Source organism: Amphibalanus amphitrite, unplaced genomic scaffold (assembly GCF_019059575.1).
Source record: "Amphibalanus amphitrite isolate SeventyFive unplaced genomic scaffold, NRLGWU_Aamphi_draft 000780F_arrow, whole genome shotgun sequence".
In the NCBI taxonomy this organism is placed as follows: domain Eukaryota; kingdom Metazoa; phylum Arthropoda; class Thecostraca; order Balanomorpha; family Balanidae; genus Amphibalanus; species Amphibalanus amphitrite.
In genome coordinates, this window is record NW_024882274.1 from 1 (window position 1) to 21,518 (window position 21,518).

General features: G+C 49.0%; 1 protein-coding gene across 2 annotated transcripts; it reads right to left on the bottom strand.

The window, feature by feature from the left end:
* Positions 1 to 2,005: 2,005 nt before the first annotated feature.
* LOC122366040 (general vesicular transport factor p115-like) lies at positions 2,006 to 21,341 on the bottom strand. Of its 2 annotated transcripts, XM_043337798.1 has the most exons (18): positions 21,285 to 21,339; positions 20,958 to 21,055; positions 17,034 to 17,168; positions 16,491 to 16,587; positions 12,659 to 12,809; positions 11,623 to 11,719; positions 10,762 to 11,297; positions 10,155 to 10,312; positions 9,489 to 9,694; positions 8,405 to 8,527; positions 7,901 to 8,011; positions 7,127 to 7,307; positions 6,653 to 6,741; positions 6,510 to 6,539; positions 5,164 to 5,308; positions 4,497 to 4,744; positions 3,499 to 4,092; positions 2,006 to 3,090 (listed from the first exon to the last, which is right to left on the bottom strand). In XM_043337798.1, exons 2-18 carry the CDS (start codon positions 21,039 to 21,041, stop codon positions 3,070 to 3,072), a joined length of 3,006 nt encoding a protein of 1,001 aa, XP_043193733.1. In that variant the 5' UTR covers positions 21,042 to 21,055; positions 21,285 to 21,339; the 3' UTR covers positions 2,006 to 3,069. The 2 variants fall into 2 exon arrangements, with proteins under 2 accessions (XP_043193733.1, XP_043193734.1); XM_043337799.1 differs by lacking the exon at positions 6,510 to 6,539 and having other exon boundaries at positions 6,623 to 6,741; positions 21,285 to 21,341.
* Between the last annotated feature and the right edge of the window lie 177 nt (positions 21,342 to 21,518).

The window sequence follows — 21,518 nt, forward strand, 5'->3', positions numbered from 1 at the left end:
AGGGAGAGAGGAGAAAGAGAAAGAGAAGAGAGAGAGGGAGGAGAGAGAGAGAGAGAGAGAGAGAGAGAGAGAGAGAGAGAGAGAGGAGAGAGAGAGAGAGGAGAGAGAGAGGAGGAGAGAGAGAGAGAGAGAGAGAGAGAGAGAGGAGAGAGGAGAGGAGGAGAGAGGAGAGAGAGAGGAGAGAGAGAGAGAGAGAGAGAGAGAGCGGAGAAAAGAGAAGTCAAAGCAGAAAAAGGGAAGGGAAGGAAATGTGTTAGATGTTAAATGTTAAACTAAACTAAAAATATATGGAGAACACTTCATCTGATATCAGCTGAAGAAGTATTGACAGAAGAGTTAGGTATAATTTACGTCGCACCTGCATGGATTTCAACGCGCGCATCCCACCCGGCACCAAATAATCAAAGGAGCACATCATGCGAGCGCCGAGCTCAGCGCCCCCCCCCCCCACATTTCAAATGCGACAGTGTATCTGCATTGATTTGTCAGGCAACGCATGTCGACAATCAAACACACCTTACACAGACTCATATATGCGGGCCGACGACACTCAACATACATTCGGCGTTAGAAACGTGACCGGTGACCGGGGCTGGGCGACTTCCAGGAAGACCATGCGTGCCACTTTCTAGCACTCTGCAGGACACTCTGCACTCTGCAGGACACATGGCTGCCTGGTAACGCCCCGGTATGGGTTGAGTTGACTGAGTATGTGTCAGTTAGCATAGTTTGACTGACAGGACAGTAACATATCAGGCTGGTGTGTGATTCAAGTGGGTCAAATGGTGCATATGCCCCGAATACATGAGCAAATAAATAGCATCAGGAACGGGTCTTCCTATTCGCTCAGCATAATCCATTCATAATACGGATTTACATACTCTGCTCTTGTATCCCCGGTCCTTGCCCGGCGTGGCTGGCTGACTAAATGTCAAGGGTTAGATGATCGTATGTATTAGAACTGGAGTGAGACATATATGACTTGTTATGTGACAAATGTGAGGCTGGGATAAAATCGTCGATGGGTTTAGTTGGGTAATGCTCGCGGAGAACTCGTTTTCGTGATGTTACGCGGTTAAAAAAAAAACGTTTAAAATCGGCAGCCGTTAGATAAAAGGCCTAAAATCTCGATCTTGGCACCTGCTCACTCATTACCGTTCAGGTCCCACTGCCAACATGAAGCAATAAATCATCAAATATCAAATAATATAATAATAAATAATATAATAATAAATAACCAATAAATCATCAAATAATAGAGACCTCCACCAACTACTCGTAAATCGAAATATGGGCGACAGACAGTGGTTGCAAAGTTGCACAGCTGCATAACTACATATATTTGCTGGGGAGAGGAGATTAGAAGAGAGAACAGTCGATAACTAACTCCGTGTCTGCAAACACGATCGTGATAAACCACATACAGTTGTTGAAGGGAGAGCAACTCTATTACGTCCTCTCGTCTCGTGTTTAAAAAAGACGATCGTTTATTTGTGGTCAGTGGTGAGGCGTTTTTTTATTCTATTTAGTGTCGAATGATTCTCACGAGTCACGACGAGCATCGTTGAATGAAGGATGAAGGAATACCTTCATGCATTTTTCATCCATTCTCGACTCTTTCGTCCATGATTTAAGAGATACGATTAGCAGTGCGGACTGCGGCTTCTGTTTTGACGGTAATGTATGTACATACAAAAATGGGGCTGAAAACATCAGACGGGGCTGAAAAGTAAGTCATAGGACAAACAATGCTGCAAAATGGCTCTGTTCGGTTGTTTTAAATTCTAGCATAGCAACAACTTATTTAACCAAATTTATCCACTTCATACGACAAAACGAATCACTGTGCATACATAGGCAAGAAAACCACTTATTTAAGCACCACTTGGCAAGTGTTTGCAAAACAGCGCTGAACAGAATGCATAGGGTATGCAGTATGCACTCGGGCTCGGAGTCATGCATAGGGTCAAAACACAATCAATCAATTCAAAGCAAACACAAGATGTGAAACATTTCTATGTATTTGTTACAACCCCAAGTGGTCAAAATACAGGGCGGCGAACCGTTTACAACAGGCAGCTTTGGTAGCATAAGTTTACACCAATCCATCACAAAACAGCATTATCTAACACTCATCGGGAATCAGGACTCACACCCCCTCCAATACGGAATCATAACCGGCGTCGCGAGCCTCACAAAAGGCTTGTCTTTGCCCCTCACAAGACCCAACCATATCATTCCTCACATATTCTGCCTTATTTCAATAAATATGCTACCGTGCTACTTGCCCTCAATAGCAGCTTGTCAAGAGCTATGCGTCATATGGTGCCTTTTCGAATAAGCACGCGTTGATGAAAAACCTCGATACGTAGTGCTTCTTTTTGCTGTGCAAAAAAGGAAAATCGGTAGCCCTAGTGTGGGAAACCCAATACGAGAGAATCGAGAGAATAATTGAAGATCTATTTACCAAACAGACCTGTTTCAGTACCACCATGGCAAAATACTGTATTTTGGCCCCTGGTAGGACACAAATACGCACCGATCACTTTCATCATTTGTATGATAAACTGTCTTATCACCGATAGTCGCAGGCCTTCAGAATAGTCATATTTAATAGCCTCGCTCACCCAATTACCATTGGAACTCGCCACTTGGACAGTTAACTACATTGGGAATGTGAAAAAACATCACATCACACGCACCGATCACAATTCACAACCGACACCATATATCCGTTCTCTCCTCATTTAAGCAGATATTTACGCTCGCTAGCTCTTGCCTAGCTAGCTCGCCCAATCTGAAGAAATGCGTCATCACTTTGATATCTGACCCGACAAGCCTGTTTTTATCGCTTCGTGTAATAATGTTCCTCTGTTTATCAAAGACGACTTGACAACAAAAATTCACCAATAACCATGGGTTCCATAGGCGGCAAGGTGCGTCAACTACGCTGGTACACTAGGTGCACCACGGCCCTTACCGGTACAGAGTACACTCGGCGCGCCATGCCCGACCCTGTGTACGCCATTGCACAGTGCTTCTGTCGTTCTCAGAAGGTCGGGATGTTCTTCAGTCGTCATCATCTTCCACCTGTCCGGAGCGAAAACGGAAAGTGAGAATGGTTACCGGATGAGAGAAATTTCTGAGTGAGGAGTTAAATTTACACGTAAGGGTAGTTCACGGGTTAGAACCACATAAAACTAGAAAGCCAACAATGTCAAGCTGCCGTTGACACGTCAATTCTCAATTTTCGAGTCCAGGTAAACGTGGAAACAAGTAGCGAGTCTCTTACTCCTCCTCTCGTGTCCGGAAACTCTACTTCCACTCACAGTTACCGGAGTTTAGCTCATTCCGTCTTCCAATTAACTCACCTCCACCCAGCTGCTACCAACGTTTAACTTAGCCCCAATCCTCCAGTCATTGGAGTAAAATTCGACCCCACTCCTCACTGTTCGAGTTCCTTAACTCGCCTCCACTCTCATGAGATTCTTAACTCACCTCCACTCCCAGCTGCCGGAGTTTCTTCTTGTACTCCTCCTGCCTCGCCTCCTGGTCTGTCAGCAGCACCAGCAGATCCTCCTGTTCCCTCCTTAGCTCCTCCAGCTCCTCCCCAGCTCCCCTCAGCTCCCGCAGCTCCTCCTCCTGAGCTGCCACCTTCTCATGGAGCTTCCGCAGCTCCTCGGAGGCTTCTGAAGTCGCCGCCGACGCTGGCGCCACCTCAGAGGTGGCCTGGGTTGTCACAGACGCGGTTGAAGTGGGGAAGCTAGAGGGCGTTGAGGAGTTTTCGAGTTCCGCAACTCGCTGGCGTAGCTGTGAGAGCTCGGAGGAGCTAGGAGCGGTGGAAAGCTGAGCTTCCAGCTCGCTGACTCGCTGCCGCAGCGCAGAGGCTTCCAACTCGGCCTCTGCCGCGCGCTTGATGGCGTCTGAGGGCTGCGTGGAGTCGATAGAGGTTTGAGAACCACTGGTGGGGTTGACCTCGGCCAGGCCGTTGACCCCGCCGGAGAGCCGTAGGGCAGCCAGCTGCTGTTGGAGGTCGCTGACCTGGTGCCTCAGGGCGTTGACCTCGGTGGAGTCGGATGAGTCTGGTGCCGCCTGGTCGGTGGGGAACAGATAATTGGAATGTCAGAGAGGGAAAACGGAAGTGGAACGTTCTCGATTATTTCAACTTCTAACAGAACACTAGTGAGTGACAAGCGGTTACTTTACAAACGGTTCGACCAAACACGAATGGCAAAACGTCAATCTTCAAACAGGTAATAAAGTAAGTGCTATAACACACATAAGTTTATAGTGGGACGCGTGCAAAAAACGAAACATGTTAGCAGAGCGGACCACCACACGCAGCGAAAACTTCGTCAGCCTGTCCAGAGGAAAGCTCCGTAACAATGACCAAACCTCGCACCCAGACCCAGCATGCAATGCTTCCATCAGAGGCTCTGATTATTCTGAATTATTCAGAGCTAACCAGCAGCGTCTCTGAGCGCGGCAATCCCCACCTGCTGCTGCTGCTGCTGCTGTAGCTGTTGCTGCTCCTGCTGCTGCACAAAGTACTGCTGCCACTCCTGGTGTTGTGTCTCCATCAGCTGTTGCAGTCGGACATTTTCAGCCGAGAGTTCCTCGCAGCGGCGCTCCCAGTCGGCGCTCAGTGCTGCCATCTGTTGGCTGTGCTCCTCAGACAGTGCTGACATCTTCTGTCCGGACGGGGAAGCTGTAGTGTCGATTACTGGCGCTGGCCGATCAGGGTCTGGAAAAGAAACGAGTCGAAAGTGTGTGAAACTAAACACAATGATAAAACAAAACAAAAAAGGAAAAGTTGTGACTGAAGACGTCAGGTTTCAGCTTTCATTCATTGCTATCGTAATCAATGATAAAAGCGATCAACTCAAAACCAAAAGCATGCCTCACATCTACATTCTACATGAGCGTCTTTCCTGGCTAATTGCCTTCACATGCCTGTTTTCAAAAGGCGCTCTTGAACTATCTCTCCGATTCTCCCGTCAGGATTAGCTTACGACACCCCAAACAAGCCCCATCTACATCCAATCTGCGTCATCTACGTCTAGGTCTGCCATATCTACGTCATTCCGTCATCTAACTTATCCCGACCCACCCCTCAACGATCCTTCCCCTCCCGCCTCCCCCCCCCCCCCACACACACTTCACCTGTACTGATCTGGGCGCGCAGAAGTGTGTTCTGATCCTTCAGCTGTTCCACGGACGAGGTCAGTTCGTCGATTTGCAGAGCACGTGCCTCCGACTGAGCCTCCAGTACGGAGAGAGAGGAGCGGAGTCGTGCCAGCTCCTCGTCCTGGGGAGAGAACGGTCTTTTAATGTTAGCGAAATTCGTTTTCGCATTAGGTGCACGTTCCGATGGAGACTGATCTCCTAAAAACTGTCAAAAAATGTGCTGTTTTAGAGTCATATTTTTCCCAGGTTTATGTTTGTAGATATAAAACTTTATCGGAATTCACTGAGATTGTATTGCGTATGCAAGTCCAAATATTTCGGCCAATATTGTTTGGCCTTGGTCACTGGACAAATACAAAGGGTTAAAGGGTTATTGTATTTGTCCAGTGACCAAGGCCACTAAGGGTAAGGGTTAAAGGGTTATTGTATTTGTCCAGTGACCAAGGCCAAACAATATTGGCCGAAATATTTGGACTTGTCAAAAAATGTCATGAAAACGATGCCCCGTCCAATCAATAGCCACGATACAACGAATTCTGACAGGCTCTACTCACCAAATGGTCGTATTCTGTTTGTGGCACTTTGCGCATCAGTGACTATTTGAAGAGCTGTTTGTTACCACACCTGAATCCTGGTCAGTTGTTTGTAGTGGTGTTTGTTACCACACATGAGTCCTGATCAGCTGTTTGTAGCGCTGATTAGTGCTTGTGTACTCACCTGAGTCCTGATCAACTGTTTATAGGCTGTTTGCAGCACTACTTGACTACCTACTCACCTGAGTTCTGATCAGGGCCCTGTTCATGAAGTCGGCGGTCGCTGCGGCCGGCCGCAGGGTCTAAGCCCCGCCCATTTTTGAAACGTCATCACTCACTCGGCTCAGCAGTGATGGCGACCCTGATGAACAGCGTCTGGTCTGCTGCCGAAATAGTTTCCGACAATTGTTTACAACTGACGCACACCGCTGGATAATATGTTTACAAAATCGTCTCCATGATAACACGGCTTGCGCCTATTTGACTTCAGTGCGCCAAGTTCAGTGCATTAGTTTTCTTGCGGCTCGGCGGTCGCTGGATTGCGGCCGCAGAGATCGCAGCGGCCGCAGCAAGGTGACGTCATACATTCGTCATACTACATGAGCCCCGCCCATTTTTGTGACGTAACAACCCGGCTGGCCGCAGCGACCGCAGCGGCCGCAGCGACCGCCGGGGTTCATGAACAGGGCCCAGCAGCTATATTCTGTAGCGCTGTTTGTGTACTCACCTGAGTCCTGATGAGCTGTTTACACCGCTGAGCGCTGTTTGAAGCGTTGTTTGTCGACTCACCTGAGTCCTGATGAGCTGTTTATACCGCTGAGCGCTGTTTGAAGCGTTGTTTGTCGACTCATCTGAGTCCTGATGAGCTGTTTATAGCGCTGAGCGCTGTTTGTTCTACTTACCTGAGTCCTAATGAGCTGTTTGTAGCGCTGCACCATCTCGGAGTCGTTCTCAGTCTCCGGTGACGGGGACTGAGTGTCGCCCTCATCATCATCCAGAGTCACCACCTTGATCACACTCCCTGAGATAAAACTCATTAACTCAGTCACACGCTTTGTGGAAACATTCATGGACATCATACGTGCAGTGTTGGAATTTTTGGTGTTTTCTACACATACAAAATATCGCCGAACATGATCTTCCAACTCATACAGCCGATTGAGTCACAAGTTGAGCATCACAAGTCACAACTAATTATCAAAATAAACTTTGACTTTTGACTTTGAAGGATTTCAGGGAGTGAGGCCTCTTTGTGAGGCCTGTAGCTCCCATACGTAGTTCTGTCTTGAATAGGACATAAACAAAACCATAATCATTACAGTCCAGGCAAAATAGCAGCAAAATTTCCACACAAGCTAAAATGCAAACACCCCTTTCACCCACCCATCTTTACAATTATATCCTACCTTCGAGGTTCTTGAACAGTTTGCAGAACTCGTGCTCGAAGACGAGCTGTCTCGGCTCCCTGGCGCTGAGCTGCGGGTGTTTGAGGCTGCGACTATAGAACTCGTGTTTCATTACTAGGCCGAGTTTGTTGAGGAAAGTTTCCACGCCCACACGACGCTCGATCAGCATAACAAGATCATCCTGAGGGGGAGAAAGGGAGGGGTCACTCTGGGGGCCTTAGAGCTAGCTTCTCGTCTTAAAGTGGAGCGGGTGTGTCATTGGGGATCTAAAAACTAGTTTTTGAGGAGAGGAAGAAGGGGTGAAGCTAACGCTCTTAAATTAGCTCATTCTTGAGGATAAGACGAAGGAGAGGTAGTCAGGTATGCCATGGAACTCATGCGTGCAAAAATGGAAACGCTTCAGGATGCATCATGACATCTTCACAGACGAAATACTGTCCATGTTTTGGTTTAACGCACTTTGCCCGACTAAAATAAATAATATTGATGCAGTTGGGGACATGAATGGCTTTGGCACATTTACTCAAATTAAACTTGTTGATTCTAGTGACACTGACATTATGGGTGGATACTTCTATTTCGCGTCTAGCTGGACTCGTCGTAGTCTTAGACGCGTCTAGCTGGACGGCGGCTGCGTCTATCTGGCGACAGCTAACTTTAGACGCTAACTCCGTCCAACAGTAAAGTTAGACGCCAACTTGGACGTCTGCTCAGTTAGACGCCAGTTGGACGCCAGTGGAAGTCTCCATCCCTTGCGTATTTACTGATACAAACCTTTGTGTAGTTAGTGACGGAGTTGTCGGTGCCGATGGCACACAGACCCATAATGAAGGCACATACACCCTGACACAGCTGCTCCAGATCGTCGCTCTCGTTACTGTTCAGCTGTAACAGAGCCGTGACGGGCGTCACAATGCGTAACGGGACGGATTCATAGTTACGTAAATGTGTCGTAACTTCACAATGAGCAGGGAAAACAGGATACTCTGTAAGTGCATTCCTCACGTTATCGAAACGGTCGTCAAACATTTATGTCGTTGTATAAATGGTTGTCACATTGTTTAACAGGTCACAATGTAGAAGCACAACATTGTTATCACAAAATATGTATTGAAACTAATATCTGATTCACATTACGTAACGAGATCCAGGCCACGCACAGGATAGACCCAAATCACTGACACCATGCGAAACCGATCCAATCGACCAAACTCGACAAAACCCACAGTCAGACTCTCACCGACCTAAACTCCATCCCCGCCGAGTCTCTCAACTGACCTGCGACATGAGGTAGGGCACCGCGCTGGGTATTCGTAGCAGCTGGGTGACCGCGGCCGGGCAGTGAGCCAGCCAGGTCCCCAGGAGCATCAGAAGGCCGATACGCGTCTGAAGACGACTCGTCTGTGATGAAACGCACGCGGGTGAGAGGGGATGATAGACTGAAGCATTGGTATTCAGCAGAGATGAGGAGCGTTTTTAGCTGAATAAAGGGGTGAAAGAAATGGTTGTTATTCATTTCGTACTTCGCATGGTGACAAAATGTTCTTAATACAACATCTAAGAAGTAAATTAGCAAGCATAACAAAATCAATCAATTAACGCCTATAATAAGCTCATAGCAGTTTCCATCAAACCCGCACCTGAGCCATTCCAAAGAGACGTCCTCCGCTATCTAGAGTGACCCTTTAGATCGCCCTGTACGATAAAAATAACCGCGAATATACCAGCAAGACAATCTGAATTACAAATCTTACAATGCGTTCATTATGGTAATACGTTTGTAATAACTATCTGTCCTATCTGCATTGTTCATGTATCTTGAATAATTCCATGCTAACAAGAACGGTATGAATGACATAAAAGAATGACAAGACGTTGCAAGCAACGTAAGTACGTTGGATAGGTACATTGAAGACCGGTTAATGCAATGTAAATACAGGAGCATTTGCACTGCTCACGTCAGTCGATTACAGAATGATGTTCCACTTTTCACCGGCAGTCAGTTGCCTGGAAAGGTAGGCTGTGCCGCATCTGCACACGGGAGGTCGAGTGACACAGTGAAATGCTGTGACCCAACGCTCACCATAGACAAACTTTTTTTTCCATACATTTTATTAACACAATTCACATAAAACACAAACAAAAATAAGCATAAAACATTTTTGTGCTCCCATCGGCGACCCGCCTGGCCAGGCCGGGACGGTGTCAATCCGTGACATAGACAAACTTAATTGTATGACAAACGGTACCTTACCGTTCAAGTCAACTGATAGTTTCTGAGGAGTGGAATTACATCATTCTGCAGTAAACTGTACCATCTCCGGCGATCTCTGACAACATTCCCTCCCCCCAAGCCACCGACCTGTTGTAGGATGGTGACGCTCTGCTGAAGCAGGCTGACGGGCGGGTTGCCCACGCTGGTCGCCAGCTGTACCCTGAGCAGCTGCGCGCGCTGCTCCGAGTTGCCCACCAGCGCGTGAGAGAGAGCGACCGCAGAGAACCAGTTGGAGAGAGGATCGGAGGAGAACAGACCGCCGCACAGCAGCTGACCGGCCGTGATACCAGAGGCTGCCAGATGGAGAGAGCGAGGGGTTAGAGGAAGCTGGGGAGATTATCCAAAATATTATGTGACGATTATTCTAATTTTAGAATCCTTTATGAATGGACTACAAAATAACGAGGCATTCTTACGTTTGGCTGCAATCGAATAATTCTAGTGGCAGTCTTCTAATAAGTCTTTTTCTGTTCAACGTACCTACCGACGTTCTTTAGTCTGACTACAGATAACCATCCTCTTTCTAGCAATTATACCAACCTCTTACTGTAATTCTACCAACCTTCTACGGTCTGACTGGGTAGTAGCGTCTGTACCACAGCATACTGTCCGTGGTTCTACCAACATCCTACTATAATTCTACCAACCTTCCACTGTCTGACAGGGCAGCAGAGTCTGAACCACCGCAGACTGCCTGTGATGATTCTATCGACATTCTACCAACATCCTACTATAATTCTACCAAGTACCAACCTTCTACGGTCTGACTGGGTAGCAGGGTCTGTACCACAGCCGACTGCCCGTGGTGGTTCTTAAACAGGTAGCACTGGAAGCAGTAGAGAACCGCACACCGAAGAACGAACGGCTGTTTCTCATTAACCATCGACATCAGTAGGACCACGATCGCCGGACTGGGGGAAGAGATTGGGGGGGGGGGGATGTCACGTGATATGGGGTTGCATTATATTCCGTACACGATGGGACGCTCATAAAATAGCATGTGGGGGATGTCACGTGATACATATGGGGTCGTATCATATTCGGCATCGGCACACGACGGAACGCTTTATGAAATAAATGTCTGAGTGGTAGAGATGGCCGGGGGGTCGGGGGTTGTAAAAAAATGCCACGTCATATGTAATATATGATACCCAACCAAATCTCATAAAAACTCAAGCTAACAATTTTACATAAACTGACCCTTCCATCTTGCATGGCACTCTTACACTTTGCACCCTTCGCTCCATTGAAGCACAAAACTAGTTCTCTATTTTGTTTACATCCCAAGACCTCCCACCTGCAAGCAAGTCCATCCCTACCAGCTCGATCCATCGAGCCCCCCCCCCCCCCCCCAACTCACCGTGGTGGTTCTGACGGCGCCATGACCTGCGCAAAGAACTGCTGGTTCACATCCGATCCGCGAATCACCTCCGAGACTGCATTGATGGTCTCCGTGAGAATATCCGCCGGTACTCCACTAGCCATCAGCACCTCACACAGTAGAGTGAGCAGGCCACAGGCGTGCATTACTCTCTGAGCTGCTGATGTGTCTTGCTTTGGGTTGCTCGGAGACACCAGCGTCCGCACCACCTGTAGCATATAGTGGACGTTGCTGACTTTTTGCGCCGACCAGCCTACTTCAGGCTCCTCAGAGGCAAGTCTGAAGAAGGGAGTCAGCTTCTGGATGTAGCTGCCCTCCCTGAAGAAGCTCTGGTTGGAGGCGTTGTTCTTCAACAGGTTTAGCATCAGGAGGAGGCAGTCTTCGACGACGATACCTCCCTCGGCGGTGCCTTCGTCCACAATAACGTCGTAGAGACGGTCGAAGGCGCCCTCGAATGCGACGATCTTCTGGATGTTGGCGTTGCCCTTTGTGAGTTGGGTGAGCATGATCAGAGCCTGAGGAGGGGAGAAAATGTGTGAGCAGTGAGCACTTCCCAAATTATCACAGTAATCAGTTTTCAAAGTAACGTTCGGCAGTTGTTAGAGAAAATACGAGTATCTTTCCAATGAAGTTGAAGAACAACGACATTTGTGGTTTAATTTTGAACATAAAGTGGATGTAACAATGTTTTTTTTTTTACAAACTAATGGTTCTGACAATTCCAAGCAACACTTCATTTCTATAACGAACACACGAACTTTGACAAACTAACAAACTTCTAGCTTCACATGTCTCCAACTCACGAGCTCTCACATAAGTCTCACAATCTCACAAACTCACATCATTCCTGATGACCTCCCTGGGGTCGTTAAGCAAGTCCATCATCTTTGAGACTGCCATAGGTGCCACCAGGATCAGGTCCTGCAGTTCGCGCGGCCTGAACATGACGGGGAAAAGACGTCAGCGTCAGGACCGGAGCATTTCGATAACGTGGTAAGTGATGATACAAAGCATGGTTCACGGAACATAGGTCACGGCTCACAATATCATCACGTCCGTAGTATGACCTAATTATTCATTAGCTAGTTCATGGTTGGACGTTGGTAGCACGAAACACAATTGATATGCATTCAGTGGCCTTTGCCGCGTTATACCAGAAAACCAGAAAACTATAGCCAGTAGCCACTATGTCCGACGTACTATGCCAGTTTATCCTCAAATCCATAATTAACGACCTGTGACGCTTATGTTGGCATCCTCGCGAATCAGTTGATTGCATAACAACGATAACATTTGTTTAGCAAGAGCAGAGATCGGGATAGCCTACTCAGCAGTTTTCAAAGGAGATGTGAACTCTCGGTACAACGCGATGAAGGTTGGTGAAATCAGCGATCTTAGCGGGAACAAGGTCACGCCCGGCCTTCCCCTTACGCTCCCGTTTACCTATCCAGACTAAGGTTGAAGGGTAACCAGTAATCGCAATACGATAATAACCTTGAGGTTATGACGTAACCACACCTAACCGCCCGTAACCGCGAGACTGGCAAACCACAGTCTGCCTTTCCTCGGTAACGGAGCAATGGATTTGATTCCACGTTTGATTCAATAGCGAATGGTTGCTGGTGCTTATAATGCCGTCAAACAATTTTTTCACTGGACTTCGGAAGAAGGTCGACATCATAAAGTATCGCACCGACATCGTCAAATCAATTGATAACCTTTAAGACCGAAACAGCCCCACGTGAGATTATCGGAAACGAACCACAATACCATACCACGACTCTTCGAATTTTATCTATCCTCATGACTCATACGCTCACATACCTATTCCGGCAGATCATTATCATTTCCCCACCCTATTCCTATTCCCTCCTACCTGTTGGTGAGCAGGTTAGTAATCAGCTTCACCGATGGGAAGCGGATCTTGAAGTCGTACTCTGCCAGCATACTGACGGCCAGGTTGACGTTCTCCGGAGATTTGATGAAGATTTCCGTGAATTGATCACCAATCTCTGGGTGCGCGATATCTGTCAGGGAGAGATCGGAATGATGGTGATGTGATAATGATAATGGTGATCACGATTCAACTGGTGTTGATAATGATGTATGGAGGCACTAGACTACTATATATTTTCAACACATTAGTCCATGATATACTCTGTTCCGTTTCAAGTTTGCAGCCGAAGTGCCTTGCTGAAAGCAGTGCGTGATTTCTGTATATACAGCTCTTACATTTTAAGACGCAAATTCTTGAGCGGAGGAGCGATCTGCCGAAGAAAATCCGACTGCAAACTTGATATGGAACAGACTATAGTAATAATGGCAATATGATGAGAATAATTGATGGACTGACTAGCTGAATGAAAGACTTGCCAAACTGACTGACTGACAAGATACAGATACAGATACAGATGTGTATTCATCTAGGATCCACAATAAAAGTGGCTTTTCACCAGACACGTAAAACCAGATAAAACGGGGAACATATAGACAGTACGAGTAGGCATAGATATCACTGGCAAACACAAACAAGCGTGCGACTGGAACAGGTTCAGACAGCTACTCGGCGTCTCGACATGATCACACGCTTCACATTGGCGCGAAACGCTGGTATATACGGGCTCAACTCGGCACCGTTTAACATCGCGACTCCTCTAATACATAGTCGACGTCTCCCCGTCTCTGTTCGGGCCCGTGGCTGTGTTATCAGCCCTGCGTTTCGGGTGTTGTGGTCGTGTATGTCGCGGGCTACAGGTCCGATGGTATCACTGATATGTTCAGGAGTACCCGATGTGATGGCTCGGTGGACTGCGCAGATAGTGTGGTACTCGGCTAATTCGTCTGCCCGCAGCCAGCCGAGCTGCTGTATGACGTCAGAGATGTGGTCGCTGCGTCTACGGCCACTGACGACTCTGGCACAGAAATTGAGAATTTTCTGGACACGAGCCATCTGGGTCACACCGCACGACCCATACACGCTTATACAATACCGCACGATCGATATGACTAGGGCTTGAACAACTACCTTACGTGTGTTTGCTGGCATCACGTGGCGGGCATGACTGAGAGCGATTAAAATTCCTGTGCATTTTGATGCCATGGCGGTGATGTGAGCTTGGTAGTTCAGATGGCGGTCGAGATAAAGTCCGAGGTTCTTCACCGTCCCTGCATCGACTACAGTTGAACCACAAAAGTTGACAGTGACGGGCGGGAGTCCACGCAACATTGCTGGTGTGCCCAACACCAGCATCTGTGTTTTGGCGGCGTTAACTTTCATGCCATTGTGGCAAAACCATCGGTAGGCGGCGTCGAGTGCGGCCTCAGTGCGTGAAATGATACAATCCAAATCCCGTTTCTTTCCAGTGACCAAAATTTGAGTGTCATCTGCAAACTGTACTATGGTGACTCCGTCGGGCATGTGCAGACTGAGATCGTTAGCAAAAAGCATGTACAAGGCACAACTGAGACTACCTCCCTGGAAAACACCAATGGTGTTTTCTCTCGGTCGGGAGGTGATACTGGAGCCGTCAGCGGCGCGGACTCTGACCTGTTGCACATGCCCAGCCAAATAGTTAGCGAACCAGTCGGTGTCGATACCGTATAGGCTAAGTTTTTGCAGTAGTTTTTGGTGAGACACGACATCAAAACATTTTGAAAGATCCAGTAAGACCAAAATTGAAATTTCACCGTTGTCCATGGACTGAAGAATGCGGTCAGTAATGACGTTGAGGGCCGTCTCAGTGGAGTACAGTCTCCTGTACCCGTGTTGTTCGGCTGCCAGCAGAGAATGCTCGGATAGGTAGTCGATCAGCTGGGTTTGAACTATGCGCTCAACTATTTTCATTATGCCTGGTAAAATGGAAATAGGGCGCGTGTCTGCTGGCGTGTTCCCTGCTTTGCCTTTCGGTATTGGTGTCACTATCGCGTGCTTCCATCCAGGTGGAATGAGACCAGTCGATAAACTGGAGTTCACGATGTCGAGAATAGCATGGCCAATGCCGGGAAAAAACGTCTGCAACATTCTAACACTAACACCGTCAACTCCGGTGGCCGTTGACGGTTTCATACTCAAGAGTGTGGAGTACAGTGTGTCAATATCGGTGGGTTGGACCTTGAACGTGCCTGAGGTAACGCGCGGCAGCCTGACAGGAACCGGAGCGGCGAGACACGGCACGGCAGCGGCTGTGGCAGGTCCTATAGTGACATAGTAGTCATTTAGTGCGTCGGGCGTGACCGCAGGTGGGTCGGCATGTTGCTGCTTGCGTCCTATCACGGGCTGTAGAACACGCCACAGACTGTGCCACCCTCCACGGTTAATCTGCTGCTGATAGAAGGCTCGACAGTCGCCTCGAATCGCAGCCTTACACAGCCTATTCACCTCGCGATACTCGTCCCGGGAGCCGCGTGTCAGAGCCGCGCGCCGCAGCCTGAGCAGCTCCTGTGTATCAGGCGATACCGGGGGAGTAGCTGCCGGTCGGACTGTCACCCGGCGAACTGGGGCCACGGTATCTAGCTGTCGCGTAAACAGTTCACAGAAGGCATGCCATTTCAGTGCGGGGCTGTCAGACAGGTACACACCGGACCAATCACAATCAAACAGCTGGCGATTGAAGGCAGCAACATCAACACGACCGAAACAGCGCCGCTCGACTCTCTGCTGGTTTACACTGCCGGGGGGACCCTGCCGCTCAAGAATAACGCGGGTAAAGTCGTGTGGACCTCCGAAGTGACACCGGGTCACGCCGGCTCTGCGCACAAGGTCCGGGCGGTTCGTGGCAACAACATCGAGAAGAGAACCGGCAGGTCGGTAGGTGGGACGATCACGGTTAGCTATGGTCAGTCCGTAAGTGTCAAACAGGTCGGGCAACATGCGTTCGCGGGCACTACCCCTGGCCTTAAGTAAACAACAGTTGAAATCTCCGGCAATAACAAGGGTGGAGCGAGGGTAATTGGCAAGCATAAACTGCATCTGGTTCTCAAGTGACTCTAAATCGGCAGACACTTGCTGTGTGTTGTTTGAAGGCACTCTGTAGGCTGATGCAACCAATAGCGACTGACGTTTACTGACGTGCACCAAAACCCAAACAATCTCAAGGTTCGTGTTAACATCACCGGTGAAAGGCGTCTTCAGCTGCTCACACTTAAAGCTGTCTCGAACCATCACAGCGACACCGCCCTTACCCTTCGGCAAGTGCGAACGGCTCGGGCGGTCGCAGCGAAACAGTTTATATCCGCTCACCGGGAGAAGACGGTCAGGTACGTTCGGTGTCAACCAGGTTTCAGCAAGGGCCAGGACATCAAAGCCGTACGTTCGGTCGATGTCGCTACAGAGCTCGGGCATCTTGGGCTTCAACGACTGGATGTTCAGGTGACCAATAATGAGCTGTTGCGCACTCACGTCGCCGTGCCGCCGCCAGTCTACTCCGCCCCGCCGGCCGCGCCTCCTGCCGCCGCCTCTGCCGCCCCTGGTGCGGCCGCTCGCGCCGCCCGTGTCAGGCGCCGTGACAGGTCGTTGCCCGGGGCGGTCGCCGGGCCGACCAGCGGCGGCGGCCCGATGTAGACGGCCAAGGATGACAGACAGACTGACAAACTGAATAACTGACACGATGACCAACTACACGGCCACCAACCTAACCTACATGCTAACATCCAGCCAGGCAAACTATTACATCGACAAACATCAACAAACAGATAAATCTTCTACGAACCTTCTTCTTCGTCGAACGGTTCGCGACATGTGATATTACACAGGGCGTCCAGAGCGTAGCTGGCTATCTCGATGTCGCTGCTGTCGTTCACCAGAACCTGAATGGTGAAGGTAAGAGAGGTTATCGTATTGTTGTGCAGATATAAAACCAGATGGGCATAGAAAGTAACTAAATGGGAGCTGTATAGACATCAGCAGATCCTACTGACCTATCATTGGTGCCGAAACCCGGGAATCGGTTGTTGGAGCCTGGAGAGCGTGGTCCCTAATGTCGCTCCCGGGTTTCGGCACCAGTATTATGGATCACGCTAGTAATAGTTAGTGCTCATTAAATCATTTTATCATACGTCATACTAGACATTACAAATTAGCGCAGTAACCAACACAATTTACAAAACTATAAGGTTCGCAACATTTACCGCATAACCAAACAACAAGAACAATTTTATTTTTGCCGTTTAAACATAACAAACATTTCGCCAACGACCATTGTTTCAAGGGCAGTGACTGACTCCAAACTTTCTCCGGTTTCGCCTCTTCTCACCTCGACCAGATCGTTCATGGCCTGGGCGCCGACCTCCACCCTAAACTTTTTCGACATGGCCTTGAGTCCGCGGCACGCATCGCGCCTGTCCTCCAGCAGGGTGGACGATCGTAATCGCTCCACCAGACGCTCCACCTGGACGTTGCAGACAGCGTCAGTGACGTCACGGGGGGGGCGGCAACACACTACTTATGTCTTCGGGGACCGGGCGTCAATAACGTCACAAGGAGCGGGGGGGGGGCACCACTAAAATACTTGACAGCAACTTGTCACTGGCGTCAGGGCTGCGGAGTCAATGGGTTTTCAGTGACTCTGACTCCGACCTACGACTCCGACTCCAGCATCCACAAATTTACTCGCGCTCCAACTCGAAATCTAGGCAGAACTATCGACTCCGACCCACTCCGCAAGAGAGTTGTTAAAAACGGATTTCGGAAAAGTATGCGGACTAATGGCTCATGTGGTGAGACATTCTTTCTGAGTTTAACGATGCCCTTTTAAACGAAGAATAATAACTGCTAGGGGCTCCCCAACCGGCTTGAAGTGGACCGTGTTACGCCCGACGACCGGCCGGTGTCAATATGGGCAAGAATTTAGCGTCACGCGCAGGCGGAAACGCCTTATCGCACCGCGCGCTATCAGAGCCACCGGGCGGCCGACTGGACTATATGGCCTTGGGCTGGACGGTGTGAGGGAATGTCTGGTCCCATTTCATACAATCGGGTTGGGCTCTCCCATGCTGTCGGGACGGGGTGGAGAGTTTCAGTGTAGTAGCAGTGCTTCTGTCGCAGTCCTGGAAGTTTGCGCAATCGATGAAATTTCAGTGACTTAGACTGACTCCAGCTCTGGCTTCTACGCTCCGACCGCCACTGACTCAGTCTCCACAGCACTGACTGGTGTTATGGGAGGTCGCAATGGCACTTTATTACTTGTATCACCAGGAACAGGGATGTTGCTATAAACAGCAATGGGACCCCGGGCCCGGACCATATATCCTACGTCATCCAGTGGGTCAGACTATGTGTGGTTCTGTAGACAAACTGAACTCAGCTTTTAAATTCTTCCAGCAACAGCTCAGGCTTTCTCAATCCGATGGTTGATGTCTGGCCAGACAGCAACACGTTGGCATGGTCAGCGGTCAAGAATAAGATCTTGTTGGTGTGGGCAGCAGTAGGGTGGCACTTAAAAATCAATTTTTGATTTTAAATGCGTGCGGGTGGTTTTCCGGTTCCATTCCCGTAAAAAATAAGGGAGGCAAATTTCTATTGAAAAATATTGATGTTTGGAGGTCGCGAATCAAGGTCAAAATTGAGATTTTGGTAGCATATTTCAATATCATTAAAATCGTTTCTGACTCTCCTATTAGCTGTAATCGGATGATAATAAGGCATTTCTTAGTAATTTTCATATTGTTTATTGATATTTCATGCAGCTTCGGTCACACCAAAACGCTGGTCTATGTACTCCACTACCAGTTCCTCCTCTTTAGTAGATAGATAATTGGCGCCTCATAGGAGGGAGGGGTATCATGGGCAACGGGCACCGAGATCACTTTGTGTGTAGCCTGGTTAGTAATTTGTGTCAGGTTAGCGTTTTCTGTGATCTTTTCAACGACATGGAGGAAGAACTGGCGCTAATCTTTGTCTTTCATGAGTGCCAGTCCTACATCAGCGCCATACCGCGCCTGGTGAAGTCATTCGCCATCCGCAGCTCCCGGACTACACGAGCTGCGGTTTGGTAGCTGCTGTCCTCCCAGTGGCCTAGGTCATTGATTATGAGCCCCGTGTCCAGGTCATAGATCCTTGAGAGCTTTTTGAATGATGGTGTGAGGAAGCTCGCCAACGTCTCGGTCGCGAGAGCGGCGTTCATAGTGTCCACTAAGGACTTATGGGGCGGGTCCTCGTCCTCCCTCTCCTACAAGTCTATTGCCCGCACCATGTCTTGATTGAGCCCGAGGGTCGGGGTCTAAAAGCTCCAGAGTCACCAGCCGATCGCTCAAGTACTACAGGTGACGGCCGAAGACCGGTACTGGCGCCTTCGACAGCTCCTTGTCGGGGTAGGTGCAGAACGAGTTCACGAAGGTCAGGTCCAGAGCCGGCGCAGTGGCAGTGAGTCCCAAACCAGGCGGCGGCGGCGGCGGCGGCAAACTTGCAGGCAACGGACAGCGCAAAGCGTCTGATGACCTGGGCCTCGGCCGCCGTCAGCCGGAGCCGCTCCCTGAAGAGGAAGGCATCCACAGTGCGGATGGTCCTTGCCATCCACTTAACTCAGTGGAGTACTCTGAGGCGGAGAAACGGATGCCGTGCTTGGAACAACTCCACCGAGAGCAATTACGCAGAGCTCCAGAAGTTTTCGGTAGTCTTCCCGGAGCTAGGCATAGTCCAGCGATGGAAGCGATGGAAGCCGACCAGCAGATCTTCCCACTCCGGAAGGTCGTCGACGGCGAACGCCATCGGTGTGATACTGTCAATGAAGTATGAACTCCCACCCGCCTTTGAACCTCTTAAACAGCCGGATGTAGTTAGAGGCCGCTCGAGATTCTAGGGCAGGTGGAGAAGGCCTTCTCTACGACCAGCTCTTACACGTGGTGCCGGCAGGCCAGCTGGAGGACGGGCCGATCCAGCTTCTGCTCGATAAGGGCTAAAGTACCGTTCACCAGCATGCTGTTCGCCGTCGTGGCGTCGAAGCAAAGGGCCGCAGTTCCGCTTCTCCAGTTCTTAGTCCCCCAGCGCTGTGAGCATGGCCTCCTGTGCTTGGATGGAGGGGAGGTTGGGAACGGCGAGGAGCTTGGCCACTCCAATCCCTCCCCCCCTCCCCATCACCAGGATCTAGAATCGGTCGACGCTCCTTCTCTCGTAGTTCAGGATTCGCGGTTCAGCCGGAGTCGTATCCTAAGTTCCATGCCGCAGTTGATAACAGGTTCACGTGTTCTTCACACATTACGGTTGGGCAGTTTGGCCCGGTCGAGGCCAGTTCACTGTTGGGGACGTCCGCTCGCCCGCATGCGCTTGGGAGTGAGTCGACGTTTCTCTCTCATGGTCGCCATCGTCAAAGACGTTCCCTCCGTGTGCGCGCCGCAGCGGCCAGGTAAGTCTGTTGCTAGAGTCGGAAGTAGCGCCCACGGAAGAACGTCCCGAAAGAACAATAAACCAGTGCAGCTCAATGCACACTCTCGCCTCTGCTTTCGCCCGCCGGCGATAGACTGACTCCAACTTCTTAACATTCTCTTTGAAAGAAAAGTAGCATGTCTCAAGAACCGATAGAACCGTGGGGCTCGTCCTCCCTTTGGAACAGGAGAGACCGATCACTCCTCACACTAATCAGAGGATATGACCTCCACTGTGAGAAGGCACCGGTCGCAGGCCAAAACAGGCCTGACATGGGTAAAACAGCCCAGATCAGACCTGTCTTGGCCTGACCTGGACTGGCTACAATCGGCCGGAAGTGATGGGATAAACAATTGTTACACAAATAAAGGTCAAAATACGTCGGAAATGACGCTTACTGAGCATGTATGTCATTCCAAATAGGTTTAAAGTAGTTTCCAAGAAGTTGATTTTTTCCCCAAAAATGTCAACTTTGACCTCAATTCGCGACCCCTAGATATCAATATTTTTCAAAATCATTTTGCACACATTATTTTTTACGGGAATGGAACCAGAAAACTACCCGCACGCCTAAAAATCGGATGACATAAAATTCACCCTATTGCTAAGTGCCACCCTAGGCAGCAGCCACTGGTGCATGGCGCATTGCACGTTTACTATGATGTATAGCAGTGAAAGCAGGCCCTAAATGGAATTTCTAATTTTATTCACACCACCATAAGGTGTGACACTAATTACAATGAAACCTTTATTTGTCATTAATAATTGTGATTAAAGCTCATTTACAAACATAAAGGTACCAGTACTTAGTACATACCGTCTCAGCACCAGACAGTTCTGGGCTGGGCTCCGAGTGACCCAGGACTGTCTTGAGGCCACTCTTGAATAGCTCCATTTGCATACAATATCATCAATCTGGAAACAAAAACAAAAACGGTGAAAAATCAATGGCAAGGCAACCACAGAAAGTACCTGTACCACTGAACTCTACCACTGACCTGTACCGTGTACGCACATTGTATTGCAACGGTATATAGGGCCTTGATTGCAACATTCAGTAAAGAAAGTATTTGAACTATTTATGCTGTTTTTTCAACTGTATACATCATTTGAAAAAAAAAAATACACGAAGAACAGTACGCACCCACAGTCCATCCAATCCAACGGCGACGACGAGTGCAGCCGAGCTCAAGCTGGCTCTGGAAAAGAACGTAAACAAACTGAATGTCGCAGGAGCGTCAAAACATCTTTTATCAAGAAGTAAAATCGAAGACACGTCAGCTTTGAGAGCAAAAATCATATTTTTGCAAAATCAAAAAGTTACTCATCAATGATATTCATAAAATTATTATGCCATTGAGTTTTATTTGTAAATTCT